Source organism: Paroedura picta, chromosome 3, assembly GCF_049243985.1.
Source record: "Paroedura picta isolate Pp20150507F chromosome 3, Ppicta_v3.0, whole genome shotgun sequence".
NCBI lineage: Eukaryota > Metazoa > Chordata > Lepidosauria > Squamata > Gekkonidae > Paroedura > Paroedura picta.
This window is the reverse complement of record NC_135371.1, coordinates 56,242,706-56,260,855: the sequence shown is the minus strand read 5'-3', so window position 1 is coordinate 56,260,855 and position 18,150 is coordinate 56,242,706. Positions and strand designations below refer to the sequence as shown.

Genomic DNA, 18,150 nt, shown 5'->3' with positions numbered 1-18,150 from the left:
TCGCAAACCGGGCCCCGGCCGCCAAGTGAGGCCGGCCGCGCGACAGCCCGGGCAGAAGGGAGGGAGGCGCGGGATGCTTTACGGCCGCGCCGAGCCTTCTTTCCACCGCGTGGGGAGCAGGAGGAGGGAGCTCGTGCGCTGCCGCCATGAAGCGGCCGAGTAAGTAATATGGGGCCGGGGGGCGGGAGGGGTAGCAGCCCTTGTCCCAGAAGGTCTATTATCTGGTTTAATGGTTCTCTGGAGGGGTGTGGGAATCGGAGTGGCCTGGTCTCCCCTTTGCCGGGGGGAAGAGGGCTCCTTTTGTGGGGAGGGCCTTCGAGGCCCAAAGGAGAACGTCTTGCAGATTTCTTGATGGTCTCGCCCTTTCCTCAAGTAGCTTGGCTCGGCAGGCGTCGTGCTTCCCGTCGTGTCCTCGTCCCCACCGCCTGGAGTGATGGGCCTGGGCCCCCTAGGCAGCTTCAAGGCTGAGCGGAGCCTGCAGCCGGCCCCTCCCGAGCCCCACGGCTGGGTGGTGAGATCTGTGGGCCAGGCACGGGCTACGGGCGTCTTCTGCAAAAAGCCAGATGGACCCGTCCCGTACTTTCCTGCTGTGTGTTCTCTCTGCCTCTCAGGGTTAGCCTGTGCCTTCTGTCGTATGAGGCTGCCCTTTTCCTGGCCTCTCCCTGCCTTTCCCCGTAATCCTCTCGTACTGCAACGCTGTGCTCTCTTGGTGCTGCCAAGCGGGAAGTGTTAGAGCTGACCGATAAGCACACGTTGGAAAGGTCCCCCTACAAATAACTAGTACTGTATACCAAGAAAGAGGGTCGAGCCTTTCTCCTGGCTCTGCTAGGGTTGTGTGGGTTTTTAAAATTCCCATGGTGTTTTAATTCCTGTATACGGTATGGATCTCCTTAGCCTCGTACATATGTTCATGTGATCAGTGTCCTCACTCCTGCCACTTTCTGGAGCAGCTTTATTCTTTGAATGATCTGTTTAGAAAATCCCTTGCCCAGTATTGAAATGGGTTCTGCAATTATGAGGCAGGACTGATATTATTGGTTCTGCTTCCCCTTCTGTTACCAAGCTATGGAGACCACAGGGGATTTTCCAAGGGCTAGTTGTAAATAAGGGGTGGGATCTTTCTGCAGTGGTATTGTGACATTTCATATTTAGTGAAGGATAGGTTGTATCATTTAACATTTTATTCTTAGTTGCGATTGCGATTATTGTGATGTGATGCTCTTGCAATATAATCATTGGTGTTTTTATTTCAGAGTTGAAGAAAGCTAGTAAGCGCATGACCTGCCATAAACGCTATAAAATCCAGAAAAAGGTATCTTGTTTTGCAACTATTTGTTTTGCACCTCCACCACCCCACTTCAAAGTGGTGGGAAACAAAATGAACTGGTGAAATGGTAAGCAGCCATTTCAGTGGTCCGTTTTGCTTCCCCCTACTTGGATGGAGAGGGGAATGGTTTGCAGACATTTAAACCTAACAGCTGATGGGTGGATGGCCCTGCTCAGGTTTTAGATTTAAATGGCCCCAAAATCCAGGAAATTGTTGGTTTGGGATGCCCAAACCAGGCCAAATTCATGATGAATTCTGGCTTGTGAACTGGTTTGTGTTCATCCCTACAGATAATCCCTAAAGGTTTATGTGGGGGGGGGGGTGTCTAAAAAGAATGAAGTTCAGAAGGACTCCACAATTCTGAGAGTTTTTGGATTAATGTCAACCTGAACAGGGTGTTCTAAATTTCAAAGAACTTGTCAAAGACTAGTGAGACTTGTGAGAGAGCACCAACTGTGTTTGTACTCAGTTGTCTACTACAGCAGCATTCTGTTCCTGTTACGCTATTTAAACACTGAATATCCTGTTTTCTTATATACAATTAATGCAGTATTTTTTTATAAACAAGTAATATGTTCCACTTAATATTTCTGATAAGGCCTTGGAGAAGGAGCATGTCTCATGGCTTAAGTGCTGCTCAGCGCTTAACACACATACAGGGTGGCTGTTCCACCCCTGAGTGCCGCCTCCTCCAACCGGCTTGCCTGTCTGTCCAGTGGGCAGCCAGTTGCCTTCCATCCCTCACCCCTGACGACCCCCCCTCCTTTCACTTCCCTCTGAGGCTTGGAGGCTGCAGATCCCTGCCATTTGAGAGCTGCCCCTACTGGTGAGTTTCATAACACCTGCCTGCAGCATTTCCAGGTCCTGGGGGGAGGGGGAGGCCATCCACAGATTTCTTCGATTGCACCTCCCTAATCTAGCACCCATTGTATTCCTGAATGCAATGGACTTGGCCCCTAGTCTGTAACCACTCCTGTGGAGCGGTAGTAATAAATTGCTAAGGGCAAATTGGGAGGAGAAAGGGGTGGGCGCCATCTGTGATAAAAACTCGGAGGGGCGAATCAGGAGCCGCAAAGTGGCCCATTGGCTACTTGGCCCATCTTTGGCTCTGTGCTCCACTGAGGCACACATCCTCGCCTCTGTGCTCCCGCTACAATGAGGCCTTTGCCGGGGGGAAAGGAGCAGGGCTGCCGCGTTGAAGACATGGCGGCCCTGCTTCTTTCCTCCCGCCAAGGCGCCCAACTTGCCTGAGGTGCCGTGCCCAGCCAACTGCCTGTTGGAGGCGGCAGCCGATGCCGCCGCCGCCACCCGGGGAGGGGCACCTTGCGCCCCTCCTGAGACTAGCTCCACACCCGGACGCCCGAGGTAAGCGCCCTAACGCCGTGAACCACACCCACCCCACCAGCGGCCGCGGTCTTCCGCCCCCCAACCCACCGCTGTGCCGCAGAGATGTGCCCACTCTGCCACGGCTGCCTCGCTGCCCCACGCACGTGACTACCTTCGCCGGGCTGCCGGGACGCCCGGTTGCCCGACCTCCAACCACCTCCGCCTTCTTCTGCCACCTCGCCCGTCCGCCACTCCGTCGGGGGCCACCTGCAGCTGACGCCGGCCCAGGGCCGGCTGCAATGACGCCACCCACGCCTTCGACTGCGCCTTGCTGCACATGCGCACAGGGGGGGGCGTACTTTCTTTAGCGGGCTCCTGATCTTGCCCATTTCTACAAATAGTATAATATATAGTATAATATATTTTTCTTGTACAGAAAAATATACTGCAACAATATATTTTAGAACCCAGAGCATAACACAGATAATACTGCAATATTTATGCAGCTATTAGGAAGAGAGATGGATTTGAATCTGTGTAACAACTATTAAAATCTTTGATAACAGTGTGTAGCAATTATTTATTTACAGGTACGAGAGCACAATAGAAAACTCCGGAAGGAAGTCAAGAAACGGGGACGCAAGAAACCCAAGAAAGATATAGGAGTTCCTAATTCAGCACCTTTTAAGGAGGACATTCTTCGGGAAGCTGAACAAAGGAAACAAAGGGTAAAATAACATGTAGAATAGAAGTATAGATTAGCTGGATGGATTGTTTGCTGTTAGAAATATGGGATACTTTAATTTCTTCAGTGAGATTTATAGTTAAGACATTGTAGCTCAGTTCATTGGTCTGATGGATGAAGAACAGTAAATAAACCTAACGACTTTGTGTCTTATTCTGTGGTTATATGAATGTAAATTTGTGTTTAGAGGCTTGGATCCTATAACTCACTGGTCCCCAACCTGCGGGCCGCGAAGGCCATGGTGCCAGGCCGCGGTTCCCTCTCCCCGTCCCCCCCCCCCGCAGTAAAAAACTTCCCAGGCCGCAAGCTTGCAGCCCGGGAAGCTTCTTACTGCGGGAGGGGGGGAGAGGGAATTAGGGCCGCACATGCGCCATGCGCAACCAAAATTGCGCATGCACGATTTCGGCCATGCATGCGCAATGCGCGGGCGGAACAGTTGCCCTGCCAGTCCCCAGCCTAAAAAAGGTTGGGGACCACCGCTATAACTCATTCACTAAGATGGTCCTTATAACTCTTCTGCAAAGAAATCCTTTCTGTATTGGAGAATGGCTTTTGGGAGGCGTATTCTGGTGGTGAAAAGTCTTTCTTAAGGGCCTGCAAGACGGAGCTCTTCCGCCAGGCATATGGTTGAGGTCGGGGCGGGAGGTCCCGACACTTGATCTGGGCCCCTTCGGTTCATCTGACCAATCTGGTTGCCTCACTCCCATTAGGTCATTCAGGAGATCAGTAGCATGGTTGGCCCCCGGCTGAACAAGGGGTATAGATAGTGTTTTTTGCCTTTTTGATATGGATATTAGTTGGTTTTAGTAATTTTATTGAGGGAACTATGGGATTTTATTGTAAATTATTTATTCTGTAAACCGCCGTGAGCCTAAGGGAACGGCGGTATATAAATTTAATTAATAAATAAATGTATGAATGAACCCTCTCCAGAGGAAGGTAGTCTTTGTATCTAACCAGTATAGTGACAAAGAAAAGTAAGATGGAATTAAACATCCATTCAGATCGCTGCTTTGTACCTATCAAGCATTGTATGATCATATTTGTGCTAACGCCTGTACTCTTGAAAGCTTTTCCCAGGTCTTCACCATACCATTAAAACTGAGAAGTACATCTTGATAATGAAATTATGAATAATCTTTTGTAAAACACTTTGTGTGTTCATTCCTAACACATCCTACCATTTTTCCCTTCATACAACACATTGCATTGGGCTAGGCGAGTCATTCTGAATGAGGGCTGCAGGGTCTACAAAACTTGGGAGGACATTCAGAACCTGGGGGGGGGCAAACGGGTGGGGGTATTTGGAATTTTAGTTGTCCCCTTCTCCCCACTTGCAGGGACTTCTTGTAGCCAGCCAAAGAGAGTTTTATACTTTTCATCCCGTCATCATGATGATAAAATCCCAGACCATAGATTTATCCTCCCAGGGCCTTAAAACGTTCCATGAAACAAAAAGAAATAAAACAATATAAGGCGTCAGCTGATAGCTATCAGCTATAAGGGTCTCATTGACTGAGATCTGCAAATTGTATGTATGAGAAATGGCATAGTGAGGGGTGGTATACAAATTGAATGAATAAATATGTGTATAAATGAAGTTCCTTTGATGATACTGATAACATGGTTTGTTGAAGGGTAGTGGATCAAAGGTTAAGAATCACTGGGTTAGTAGGCTGAGAGAACGAGTGGATGACCCAAAGTTTACCTGAGAGATTTATAGTCTGATTAGGAATTTCCAAGCTTTCCCCAATTCAAGTTAAATATGCTAGTCTTTCTGAATAGAGGAAACTGTTTCCCCTTATAATTTTGTATCACTTGTGTGTGTATATGAACAGCGTGAAGAACTGAAAAAACAGCAGAAACTTGACCGACAGAAAGAGCTGGAAAAGAAACGTAAGCAAGAAACTAATAAGGATGCCATTGAAGAAAAACAATGTGAAAAGGTATATGTTCTTGAGGAAACACTTTAAATTGAGCTTAAGAGGAATACACAAAGAAAACATTCTGTTTCCTTGCAAAACCTATTTATTGCTTTTGAGCAATGGTACACATAAGTGACTCGCCTGCCTCCCATGCTGGCTCAGCGCTTTCGTTTCCTAGCTATCCTCTGGTTTCCCAGTTGTGGGTGTGCTGTGGATCATTTTGCCTTACAGTGATCAGCTGGCAAGACTGCCCACACTTGCCTGCTGTTTTTGCACTACATAATTTGGATAATTTGCCTGTTGATGTGGTCCCACCATAGTGGTGCATTTATACCAACACAAGTAGTCAGCCGCATTGTCTTGTTAAATTTCCTTGCACCAAGTGAGTGGCTGATCCAATTGGTTTGGGTTCTCCCCCCAAAAAAACAAACAAACATTTGGCTTGGTCTGTCAGAAGTTTTTGTGTTGGAGTTTGAAATGCCTATTATGTTTTGATTCATATTTTGTGTTGGCAACCATCTAAAAAAGTCATTATGTGCCAGGAAAGGCATTGCATGCACAGCCAGAACTTGCTTTGACTGTGAAGTTGGTGTCTGTGACCTGACATAAGAAGAGCTCTGCTGGCTCAGACCAGTGGTCCATCTAGTCTAGCATCCGGTTCCTCTGGATAGCCAACAAAAAGGTATAGATGCTGAGGCTTTCCCCTGATGTTGCCTCCTGGCAATGAGATTCAGAGGCTTTATGCCTCTGCGTGTGGAGGTTTCTGTTAGTCCCCTCAGGTAATAGCCATTGATGGACTTATCTTCCATCAGTCTTCTCTAATAGCCTTTTCATTCTAGCTGTTCATTCTAGTGGAAATCACTGCATCCTCTAGCAGTGAATTCCTCATTTTAATCACACTCTGTGTAAAGTAGTATTTTCTTTTGTTGTTCCTGAACCTACTGTCCATCAATTTCATTGCATGCCCTTAAGTTCTAGTATTTTGAGAGCACTGAACGTGATGAGTTCTTTGAATTTCAGACAGAACGTCTTTATGCTTAAAAGGGTGATTCATGTTGAAAATTAAATTGTTTATATTTTTCATTTCAAATTGTAGTCATGTTTGTTTGTTGGCCGGGGTCAGGGAATCTGCCAGTTTTCAATCTTATTTTATCAATATTTGTGTTACATGCTAGAGTTGTTATTTCTCTTTGCTGTTTCTATATTCAAATATTTTGTTGTAGGAACCAACCTCTAAACCAAAAGCAAACCCAGAACAGCAGATAGATAAAAATTCAAATAAATTCTTCTGCAGGGAACTTAAAAAGGTAAGGTTTTTTTTCTGGTTTTGACATTCACATTGAAATTTTCCATTTGTTCTATATAAACTATTACAGTTTATGTTCCCTTTCACTTGATACATTTCAAGCAAAAGTGTGATACTGATGAGCTATATTTTTAATTATAAATTAACCATGTTCATGCAACTACGTTTTAATAGTAATAAAATGCTAGTGATTGTGATTAGTAGTGATGGTTATGTCATTCCTGTGTAAAATTATTAATCCTACTTTAGTTGGATCTCTTCCTGAGAACTAAAAATATGCAAAGTAGTTGTATGTGGTTAGAAAACAAAAAGAGGAACCCCAAGGACTTGTGGGAAGCATCTAATTTCCCCCTCTACAATTTCCCCTTTTCTTTCCCTGGATGTCCTCATAGGCCTCTATTCTTTTCCTACTTCATTCTCTCCTTCCAACTCAACAACCAATATACCTTTATCTGTTCCCCCAGTCTTCATCCCCTCCCAGTAGCCTCTACCTGAGAAAATGATTTCCCAGTTGTGTGGTGCCGACTGCTGGGCCTGACACACTTGCATATTAGGGAACCCCCAAGAACAAGGGGGGAATGATGCACCACTTCCCCTCTAGTCCTCTCCACACATTATTTCCCTTTTGCCTCCTCCTGGTAACCCCCATTTCCTCTCCACTTTTCCTGCCTCATTCTTTCCTCCTCAGACATTCAACCTTTTATCTGCCTCCCATCTTTCAGTTATGTTTATTCTTTATTTCATTTATACTCCACCTTTCTCCACAGCGGGGACCAAATCAGCTTACATAATTCTCCTTTATCCTCACAACAACCTTGTGAGGTAGCTTAGGCTAAAAGTATGTGACTGCCATAAGATGTCTTGGAGATCTTCCATGGCAGACTGGTGTTTTGAAGCCAGGTCTCCCAGACCGTACTCTCCAACTCTTAACTACTGTGTCACGCACTCTTGAATAGGCTGCTGTTGACAGAGTCATTAAGATGAGTGTTATCCGGTCACCTAGTGGTTGCTGTCCAGCTGGGCCCAGAGTTCTTCTTCAAAGGCCAAACCCGCCCTGGTAAAGAACCTGTCCCTTTCCCTTTTACTGAAAAAAGCCAAGAATGCTGTGGTTGCTTAGCAACTTTCACTGAAGATTTCTGGTTTTTAAAAACTACAGGTGTTCCTTGTATGGCTTTGGTTTTTTATAAAGCTCTAGGGGGGGGTTGGGTTTTTTGCACAAATCTGGGCCATTCTTCAAGATTGTGGGAAGATTTCCCGTCCTTCACAGCTCCAGTCACCAGATTTAAGTATCCTCAGATTCTGTTGGTTTTGCTATAAAAATATATGATGAGGCTGAAAGAAGCAAATGAGACACAAATGAGACCGGGCAGTGATCTCAGGGCTCTCTCAGCCTCACCCACCCCACAGGGTGTCTGTTGTGGGGAGAGGAAAGGGAAGGCGACTGTAAGCCGCTTTGAGCCTCCTTCGGGTAGGGAAAAGCGGCATATAAGAACCAACTCTTCTTCTTCTTCTTCTAATTTTTCACTTGTTTGTTCAGTGCTGAGATTTTTGGCACACTTTATTAATAGAAACAGTGGATGGAATTTGCATTTACTCTGTTCGATACTGCTCGCCTTCTTGTACTTCTTCCAGTTGTTCAAGGCAGCAGTCTTGCTATTTTAGTCGATAAGAGTTTGTGTTGAAAACATTGAGATACGTTTTATGTAAATCCTAAAATATAGCAAAGAGCTGTGTCTTATGATGCTGAAGGCAGTTAAAGTGGCCCTTCCCTAAGCAATATTAGATTCAGCTGCAGAGATTATACTCTTAACAAATACCTCTTTGGTAAGCGGTTACTACTTAATATGTGTATAACTTCCAAATAGCAATGCAGGCACATTAATTCAAGAGTCTGATTGTCTTTTGTCTTTTTAAAAGTTTTAACTTTGAAGCCGGGAATATCTGTGTTTCACTTTAGGTGATTGAAGCTTCTGATGTAGTGCTGGAAGTTTTAGATGCAAGAGATCCTCTAGGTTGTCGGTGTCCACAGTTGGAACAACTTGTTGGTCAGTCAGATGGAGGCAAGCCATTGCTGCTAGTTTTAAACAAAATTGGTAAGTGAAATATATTAAGCAAAATGCTTGGACATTTCTTCATAATGTCACAGTCCTGGAAAAAAACTGACATTTAATCAAATACTGTCCATGTTTATCTGTAAGTTCCACTCTGTTTCGTACTTCTTACTTCCAAATAAGCATTAATAGGATTTTAAACTTTAGGTGTAATCCATGCTTTGAAATAAATTTGAGATCATTTTCTTTTGACATCAGTGGACTAGTCACACACTCTCAGCCTAAACTACCTCAGAGGGCTGTTGTGAGAATGAAATGGAGGAGAGAAGAAAGATGTAAGCTACTTTGGGTCCCCATCGGGATGAAAGGCAGGATACAAGTGAATAAAATAAATAGATTTTATTTGGATTGGATTTATTTATATCAAAGCTCTAAACGGGTGGTATGCCACTTTATTAATCAGATAAATGATTTTCCGTTGGGATGTGAGCAATGAGGAAGATACAGAAATGTACTGACATATCTCTGAAGACTGTCAGATCCAACTCTGAGCTCACTTATGTTTGCGGGCATAAGCTTGCCACATTTTTAGCGACATGTCCCTTTAACATAGCATTGTTATCTGCTAATGTCTCCATCTCAGGCTATCTCCACACTGAAAATCTTCATCTGCTGAATTCCAGATAGCAAACTACTTGTGAAGTCATAAGGCCAAGCTTGGCACTAGTGTGGAGGGTGGGGGAGTTAGGTAATGGGAGGAAACTACCTTTTTCAGTATTCATCTATCCTGTTCCTTGTAGATTTCAAAAAAGAGCAACATTGATTACCAAAAAGCTGTTTTGAGATTACCAGATGCAATCTCCAAAGGTCCACAGAGTCAAGTGCTCCCTCTCTTCCCCTTCTGCTTTGTTCATAGAGTAAATATGTCCTGGTTTGAAACAAAGTTTGCTGTGATATATTGTTTGGATGAAACGGAAGTTGAACCTTGTTCTTGTTTTCAAATCAGAATTGTGCATCATGGTTTAATTCTAGTTTGTTAGGAAGAAACAGGTAGCAAGTCATTGAAATTGCCCAATTTGGGTATTGCAACAAATGTTCATTACAAACCAAGAGGTGGGGGTGCAGATTTCCTGGCTTTCTAATTCTTTGCAGAAGCCGTAATTTTTTCATAATCATTTGAATACAGTGAAAGAAATCTCTTAGATTTATTTTTGAAGCCATTTTTGTTAGAGTAACAACACACTGTGCAACCCTATTTTTGTATTACTGGGCTGCTTTTTCCCCCTCATTTTTTTTTCCAGATCTGATACCAAAGGAGAACTTAGAGAAATGGTTACATTATTTAAACAAGGAACTTCCAACTGTTGCATTTAAATCTGCAATGCAGAAAAAAGACAGAACGATGGTAAGAACCATCCATTTTTTTACACTATTCAAAGAAGTAGTGATTGATTGAAGAAACATTTGTCATTATGGAAACAAAAGAGATGCTAAAGATTATAATTTATAAGCTTGTTTTTCTAAGTTGCCTGCATTGCACCTTATAAATTGTCCAGCAACAAACATCATCTACCCATGTTAATTGAGGAGGGGAGCTAAGAGGCCAATATTTAAGATCATAGCATTAACCAGAAGGAGCCTCAGTCACACAGTCTAGCTGTTGGTCATTTCAACTGTTTATCCAGTGCTGGTGAAATTGTAGCACCAGTCCTGTTCACACAGGAGCAGCACAAAGAGAGTATCTGATTTGCCACTTTTAGGTGAACAGTAAAAGTAGCTTTGCTTTTAGCATGTTACATTTTCAGAGAGCAAGTACTAGGAATTGGTCTGTTTTATTTCAAAGGATTCTACACACATTCTTTGGTAACCAAGCAAAATTGTTACCAAAAACTTGGTATTCTTAGTTGGATTCTAAATTGGTTTGACTAAGAATTCCATGGCAAGCATAACTAATGATGGAATAGAATCATTCAGCTGTCTTCCTTGCTTCCTGCCTTACTCAGCTCGGCCCTGAAACAATCTTCTGCTGCCACTTGTTGTAGAAGCACTTAGAAAACTAATGTGAGAGTTTATAGCATAGCTCAGCATGTCACTGGAGTTCCCCCTTTTTACCCCAAAAGACAATAGGGAAGTGGCACCTGATATTCTTTGATGCTGACTTTTTAATATTAATTTAAATTTACACCAGGGAAGGAGGGTCACTAAAAAAGGCGCTGCATATATTGATGTCTCAAGGACCAGCCTGTGCTTTGGGGGTGACTGTCTGCTAAAACTTCTTCAAGAGCATAGTGTGATGAAAGAGAAAGTAATACAGGTTGGTGTAGTAGGTAAGTACAGTTTTATTTTATTACGTTTTTATACCACGCTGCCTTGCGGCTTAGGATGGTTTATTTATTTCTTAGATTTTTATACTGCCCTCCCATATGGCTCATTGTTTACAATGAGGATTCATAGCTGATAATTCACTGTGACTCTGATACAGTACAGAGAATGCATTAACAATGATGGACTCTTAAGCTTTCAAACTGTTAACTGTACAACTGTAAGTGCAACCTTTATTGTGTACATGGCCTTCTAAAGCCTGAAGGAACCATGATATATTTAAGCATGGTAGCATTCATGCTTTTAACTGCTCTGCGACATCCAAAATCTTTTTTTCCTTTGTTAATGCTGTTGTCAGGTTTGGTGGCATTTCTCCCAGGAAAGACAAACTCAAAGTCTAGAGTAAAAGACTTGGAAGTTTATTTAAGAAACTGCAAATGGGTACAGAAGACTCTTTGTTGCTCAAACTAGGGTTAGGCAAAAGTTCAGGATAAATACTGCGTAACACACACACACACCATTTGTGCCCACAGTTCAAGATCACACAGTATGCATTCCCTTATCATCAAAGATAGCATAGTTTACAACTCGACACCAGAACAGTGATACGGTTCCAGATAGTTCCTGAGCCTGGGACACGGGGGGGGGGGGAGGCAATTCCAAGTTAAAGCCCCGAGAGGGGTTCTAGGACTTTGGTCGGTGAGGACATGGTATGAGCGAGTAGTGAGCTGACAGCTCTTAAAGCAACAATAGAGGCTGGCAACAGAGGCAGCAGTGTTGGTTATTTTGTCCTTGTGGTTCAGCTTTATTGATCTGTTGATTGATGAAGACTGAAATTGACTGACCTGGGTCGTGATCTAAAAAGACCTTAACATGTTCTTGGGCCCCATGGGGCTGGTTTACTTTCCCACCGTAAACCATTGTTCATGTTGAGTGTAACTCAGCAGGCTCTCTGGGCAGCTTTTCAGTATTTACAAGGGGCTGATTTATTAACAGAGTGCTTGAATAGCCCCAGCAGCAAATGAAGCACTAGTGGCTTGGGATCCACTCTTTCACACCTGACACAACCTTTTACATTCTTCAATATCACCTCTCGTAGGCATGCCAGATAGGCACTTAATAAGAACAACTTTTTAGGCTTGCTTCTTCTGTTGTATGACAGGAGTGAGAAATGAGGACAATACCCTATGTCTTACTGTTGCAGTGGAGACTTCAGATCCAACTCTGATCTTGCTCTACAGGCAGCTTTTAAAAAGTTGTTCTACATAAAAATATTTCACTGACAATAAATTGCTGCTAATAGCAGTGGCCAAAAATGACCTTGGCTCCATGTTGTTGAACGTGGGATATGATATGAATTCATTTACAAAGCGGAGAAACCTTGATGGGCCTCCCTCCCTCTGGAGGAATTTGAATTAAAATGAGACAGTGCTTGGCTATCTATAGCTTTTCTGTGTGGGAAAAAGAATGAAAGTCTCTTTGCTTGTTTCTGTCACTTGTTTCAAAATAAGCATTATTTTCAGTGCAAGCAAGGTGTTCATAAATCGAGTAAATAGACTTGGGGTACGGGCGAGGGATTAAATGAGAGCCTGTGCATGGCAAAACCTGGCATCTTTTTCCTCTTCTGCAAAATATTCTCCTCTATATCTGTGCATATGGTGATCCATCTAAGGCAGGGGTAGTCAAACTGGCCCTCCAGATGTCCATGGACTACTATTCCCATGAGCCCATGAGCAAATGCTGGCAGGGGCTCATGGGAATTGTAGTCCATGGACATCTGGAGGGCCGCAGTTTGACTACCCCTGGTCTAAGGTGTATTTAATACGTTTATACTGCGTGTCTTTATCTTCAGGATTTCCGAACGTAGGGAAAAGCAGCGTTGTCAATAGTCTGAAAGATGCTCGTGTCTGCAACGTGGGACCTGTGAGAGGACTTACAAAGTTAGTTTGTTTTTTGTGAAGCAGCTCAATTTGAACTTGTCATATATGTATGATCTTTCATGTGGTTTGGCTTTTATTTGCTCATTCTCTGTACCTGTGCACAGAAACCATTACTGGCCTATTTTTTTCTTGTTGCTGAAAATTGAGATATATTTATTGGTAACCCACCACGAGCCGCAAGGGAGTGGTGGGGAATAAATCTAATAATAATAATAATAACTGGAATAGATCCTATTGACACAACAGAATATTTAGGCTGGACTTCTCTCCATTTTTCATTAAGAATGCTATCATCGTTAAAGAATGCTGAACATTTTTCATTAAATTGGTTCAAGAGACGAATACTGCTAACAGCAAAACCTGAACCAGTTATTTTAACTTGATTGTTCCCTTATTGGGTACGGGTTTTGAGGGTCTTGAACCAAGTGTGACTTAGTGAAAAAAGGGAGAATAGACCTTGCACGTTTTAATAGTGACACCCTCAAGTGATTGTACATGCGTATTGACCACAAAATACTGCTGATGCCATTTGCTCAAAATTTGATGTTTTGTTTTTATCTGGTGTTCCTTTATCAGATGCTTCCTAGCTTGTTTGAACCTATTATGTATGTTCTTTCAAAGGTGCATGCAGATTGTTCTCATTGACAAACAGATCAGGATGTTAGATTGTCCTAGCATTATTGTGGCACCTTCCAGCTCTCCTCAAACACTGGCACTGCGAAGTACAACAGATGTTGATCCTGGAAACTTGTTTGATTCAGTAGATGCAATTCTGAAGCACTGCAGCAAACAGCAGGTAAAGTGATTGGGTTGTCTCTTGGTTTTTTTTTTTTTTAGCTTGCATATTTTAATGAAAGTGGGGTGTCCTTTCGCTTTCTGCTCAAATATAGCCAGCATAGCCACTATTGGAAAATGTGCCTTGCCTAAATCTTAAGGGGACAGGTGTGAATGAAGCTATGGCCAGAAAAGTGTGAGCCCAGTCTTCATGCTATTCAGATAAAGTTGAGCATGCTTCTGCTGTCCCAGAGCTTATTTTAATTGACTTGTATCTAACACCATACTGGCAGCGTGAGAAATGAGGATCCCTGTTGTGTCTTATTCTGACAGTGAAGACGACAGATCCAACTCTGATCTTACTGTTGCATGATGGTGCTTCCCAAAGGGTTCCAGCCCAGTTCTGCTTCCCTGCCATGCCAGTAGTCATGGCCCAGATGCTGGGACTGGAGCAAGAACCTACTGATCTTGATGTAAGCAGCCTGGTAACAAAGAGTAAGAGAAACAAATTAAAGAGACTAGGTAGCACTTCCCTTTCGCACGCATACTGCTGAGACGCTGCAAGAATTGATTTATTCAGCAGAAATTAAGAATGATACATTTGATGGGGTTTTCTTTTCATTTCAGATCATGATGTATTACAATATTCCAAATTATAGAAACCCTTTGGAGTTTTTAACACTGCTAGCTCAGAAGAGAGGAATGCTGAAAAAGGGAGGTGTTCCTAACGCAGAAGGTGCAGCTAAACTAGTGCTGTGTGACTTTACAGGGTAAATGTCCAATAAGTTGCCTGGATGAAAGAAGCTGTTCAATATACTCAAAAAGAATGCTGTGCTTGGAAGAACTTGGGGGCCCCTGAAATCAAATGTGCTTGGCCGTCATCATATTAAAAAATGATTGGCAAGGGAAAAGTGTATAGTTTTAACGTGGGAAATGGAATGCTTTGTGCCACTGATGTACATAACCCAGGGGGGATCGTGTGTTTTTTCTGTTCTTTACACAAAACTTAAGGATGGCATTGCAGTGGCAGTTTGTACTTGAAATAGCAGTTGCCTTTGCTAATAAAAGAAGGTGCGATGTTGATGCATTATTAGCACATACACCCAACAAATGTACTTTTTCTGTCCCTCCCCCCAGCATGTAGTTATTAAGCCCAAAGACTGATGGTGTGTGAATTATTGCTGCTTTGAGTGTATGATGTTTCATGCATCTGTTAACAATGTTTTTTTCTCAGTGCCAAAATGAGCTACTATTCACGACCCCCTGCATCATGGATCCCATCACCACACCTTTCCTGCGAAGCTTTAGAAGCAGTGAAACAAGCTTTTAATGTTGAGGATCTGGAAGAAGATAACCAAAACACCTTGAAAGGTAACGCTACCCAACGCTGTAGAGCATGCTTTTCAGAAAGATCATGCCAGTTAAACAGCACAAACTTTGTATCTGACAATAATTCCCACCCCCCTCAGGAGGTGGGGCTTCCATGGTAGAGTGGGTGTCTGCTTGCTTGGGGACTGAGCCACCTGGCCCCACCTCCTGCAAGTGTACTACAGCTGTTCCTAGCCTCCATAATTGTCACTTCTGTCCAGCTAGGGTGGGAGTGCAGGACCAGTGAGGAAGTGGTAGTATCCCAGTGCTGCTTCCTGATCTTGCACCACAGCTCAGCTCTAGCCAGATACAGGAGCTGTACCACCCAGTTCCCTCCCTCGTGGCTCCTGGGCTAACAGGAGCTAACCCAGTTCCCTCCCTCATGACTCCTGGACTTTACAGGTCACTTTGCAGTGCCTGCCCTGCCTCCCAGCAAGGGATACTGCAGCAGCTGCCTGTCTTGCTGCACCCCCCCCCCCAAATAAATTATGCTAGTTATTTTGCTAATATCTAGGCAACTGAATTTAAGTAGGGCTGTACAAATAAAGGCAGTTTTAATTCTCTACAGAGGCTATGTTCTGTGCAGAAAACCAATTGTCATCTTTATATGGGTGAGAGGAAGCAAAAATTAATCCTTACCCCAGATCCTAGAATTAGGTTTTTTTGCCTTGTTCAGAAACTGGGTAGGATTTCTTCTTTAGAAGACCATGCTGGAAGGTTCTGCCAAAGTGCTAATACTGTCATGGTTAATCAATGTTTCCTCCACAGCTAGTAAATACCCAAATCAGGCAAGCAGCATTGCGTTTCAGTCTTCTGGCTACACTGATGGTATTATAGATGATACTGAACTGCCGGATGAAGTAACAGGGAAAAAGAGTGCAAAAGTGAGTGAGGATGCTGAGGAATTATCTGAAGATGAGGAGGATGAAGTAGAAAGTGAAGAGGTAAAAGCCTAAACTTTAGAGACCAAGTTCTAACACTGTACTCTTTAATGAAGAGAGAATGGCATTTTGGTCTGGGTTACATAGAAGCCTTGTTCACAATTTACAGTGCATGTAGGTGTATTCTGCATGTCCATGCATACCTTTTTTTTCAGAGAAAAAGCAGTGTGCATTCACTCTGAAACAAGAGACTAGTAGTTGGATTAATGGAAGGTTATATCATGTTCAGCTAAACTTTAGTAACTCAACATGAGATTTACTCATATGTGTGTATTTTTAAAAAAATTAACTGTACTGTGCACGGATAGTACATGCATTCAGAAACTGTGAGGGTGGGCAACTAAACCAGTCTTCTAGCCTCACACCTGTCTGAAAGTGGGAAGTCATAACTAACTGCTGGCGGGTTTTTTTAAATAGTCATAACTAATACTTTGGATGTTTATCTTTCCAAATCAGCACTCAGTTGTATCCTTGATCACTTTGTTTTAGGAAAACGATAGAACGGCAAGCAGCCAAACTCTCCCTGAAGAGCTGGAAGCAAAGAATGCAAAAGGGGGAAAGTTGCCTACAGGTGCATGTTAAATGGCGCTCACAAAACTAATTCCACATTGTTACTCCGAACAAACTGTTGACTTCAGTCTTTCTTTTGTCTTCTACAGATAAACAGCTCAACATAGAGGCTGGTGACCTGGATGATGCCTATGATTTCAATACAGATTACATATAAGACGACCATTGGGTATTGAATGCTCCATTGTTCTGGAATCAGTATTTAGAACTCTATAGGCTGGTTCCGTGTGCATATTGTATAGAGTATTATATTATTTACAGAAGATTGCATTCATATATTTTTCATCACCATTGGGCATAAACTTAAAACTATAATGATGCTTGGTATGTTTCCTCTATTTCCTCTGAAATAGCTGTATATTTACTCCCAAGGAGTAAACCTTGCTCAAGTTAGGAGGAAAATGTACAGGGAGGCCAGTGGAAAAAAGGGCTGCAGGATCATTAGGATTAAATAACCATTTCAGCCTCTTGTAAGGAGACCCTTAAGTCTAAAAGATGTAATTAGTTGTGCTTTAAGCTGTTTTTCAGATTAATAAATATACATAGTAGAATAAATATTTTAACTGGGACTGAAGGTGCATTTAATTTCCACTTTCTACAAATCATTTTTGGGGAAAGGGAAAATTAAATTGGATGTAGCTTGTTGTTTACCAATTAGCTCTACTTGTAGGCAAAACAGCTAGCTCATTCATGGTAGCTTAAACATAGCAAATATTTTCTATAGTTGCCTTATTGACAAAGGCTTATGAATCCATCCAACTGGAAAGTGTACTAAAAAAATACCTTATTATTTTTCACTTTCCCAAATGTATCTGGGGGTTTCCAGAACCGTAAAAAATCCCTGGGCAGGCTCCTTTGGGCAGTCCAATGTAAAAGGACCATCCCAGCCAAGCCATCTCCCAGCTGTTTTTAGCAGCTTTGCCTCTGTGTCCCATCCCGTCCCCCCCCTTTGGCTTTCAGTTCGGATCTATTGGACCAGGGGGGAAAAAACTAGGATTCTTCAAAAAGTCCTGGCTCTGAATACCTTACTGGTCTTGGGATCACGTTTTTTTTGGCATGGGGAGGGGGGGAATTGCGCACATCCCCCATACAGCACTTTCATCTTTTTCCCTGTGCCTGATGCTTACCCTCCCTCTTCTGGTTATGGAGCAAAGAACAATGTATGTTAGACTAGAGGCATAGAGCTGTTTCATGATTCATGTAATGAAGTAACCTCAATGCTCACTGTTGGACGATTTAAGTTTATCCAACTTGAAGAATCATGTGGATTCAACTGTGATAAAGGTTAAAAAATACTACATTTTCAGTCAGCATATTTAATATTAAACTGGGGGAGTATACATAATTATCAAGAAAACATGAGCTAATTGATGTGCAAGTCTATTGCAAAAGACAAATTATTCACAGAAAAAATTATTGAAATACAAATTAATCCATTTAGGAAATTCATAGTAGATTTTGGAGCCACTGATTTCACGGTTTTAAAAAGCATCCCTTTGGCGTTGACGGGAAAACGGTTCACAGCAATAAAGTACTTTATTTATAAGAGACCTAA

General features: G+C 42.8%; 1 protein-coding gene and 3 non-coding genes across 4 annotated transcripts; all 4 read left to right on the top strand.

Moving 5' to 3' along the window:
• GNL3 (G protein nucleolar 3) lies at positions 1–17,158 on the top strand. The gene is made up of 15 exons (XM_077325805.1): positions 1–159; positions 1,254–1,312; positions 3,244–3,381; positions 5,237–5,344; positions 6,547–6,630; positions 8,587–8,722; positions 9,982–10,085; positions 10,869–11,007; positions 12,855–12,942; positions 13,564–13,738; positions 14,344–14,486; positions 14,951–15,087; positions 15,853–16,028; positions 16,515–16,596; positions 16,685–17,158. The coding sequence occupies exons 1-15, from the start codon at positions 147–149 to the stop codon at positions 16,750–16,752; spliced, it is 1,650 nt and encodes a 549-aa protein (XP_077181920.1). The 5' UTR covers positions 1–146; the 3' UTR covers positions 16,753–17,158.
• LOC143834618 (small nucleolar RNA SNORD19) lies at positions 9,168–9,244 on the top strand. The gene has a single exon (XR_013229866.1). It is a non-coding gene; the product is annotated as a small nucleolar RNA SNORD19 (small nucleolar RNA).
• LOC143834620 (small nucleolar RNA SNORD19) lies at positions 12,169–12,243 on the top strand. Its single transcript, XR_013229867.1, has one exon. It is a non-coding gene; the product is annotated as a small nucleolar RNA SNORD19 (small nucleolar RNA).
• LOC143834621 (small nucleolar RNA SNORD19) lies at positions 14,013–14,086 on the top strand. Its single transcript, XR_013229868.1, has one exon. It is a non-coding gene; the product is annotated as a small nucleolar RNA SNORD19 (small nucleolar RNA).
• Positions 17,159–18,150: the final 992 nt, after the last annotated feature.

Bases quoted from the DNA above. Each gene is read 5' to 3' on its own strand.
- GNL3 (XM_077325805.1), top strand. The intron at 5,345-6,546 runs GTATATGTTCTT...ATTTTGTTGTAG, and splicing joins AAGAAAAACAATGTGAAAAG to GAACCAACCTCTAAACCAAA. The intron at 11,008-12,854 runs GTAAGTACAGTT...CTTTATCTTCAG, and splicing joins AATACAGGTTGGTGTAGTAG to GATTTCCGAACGTAGGGAAA.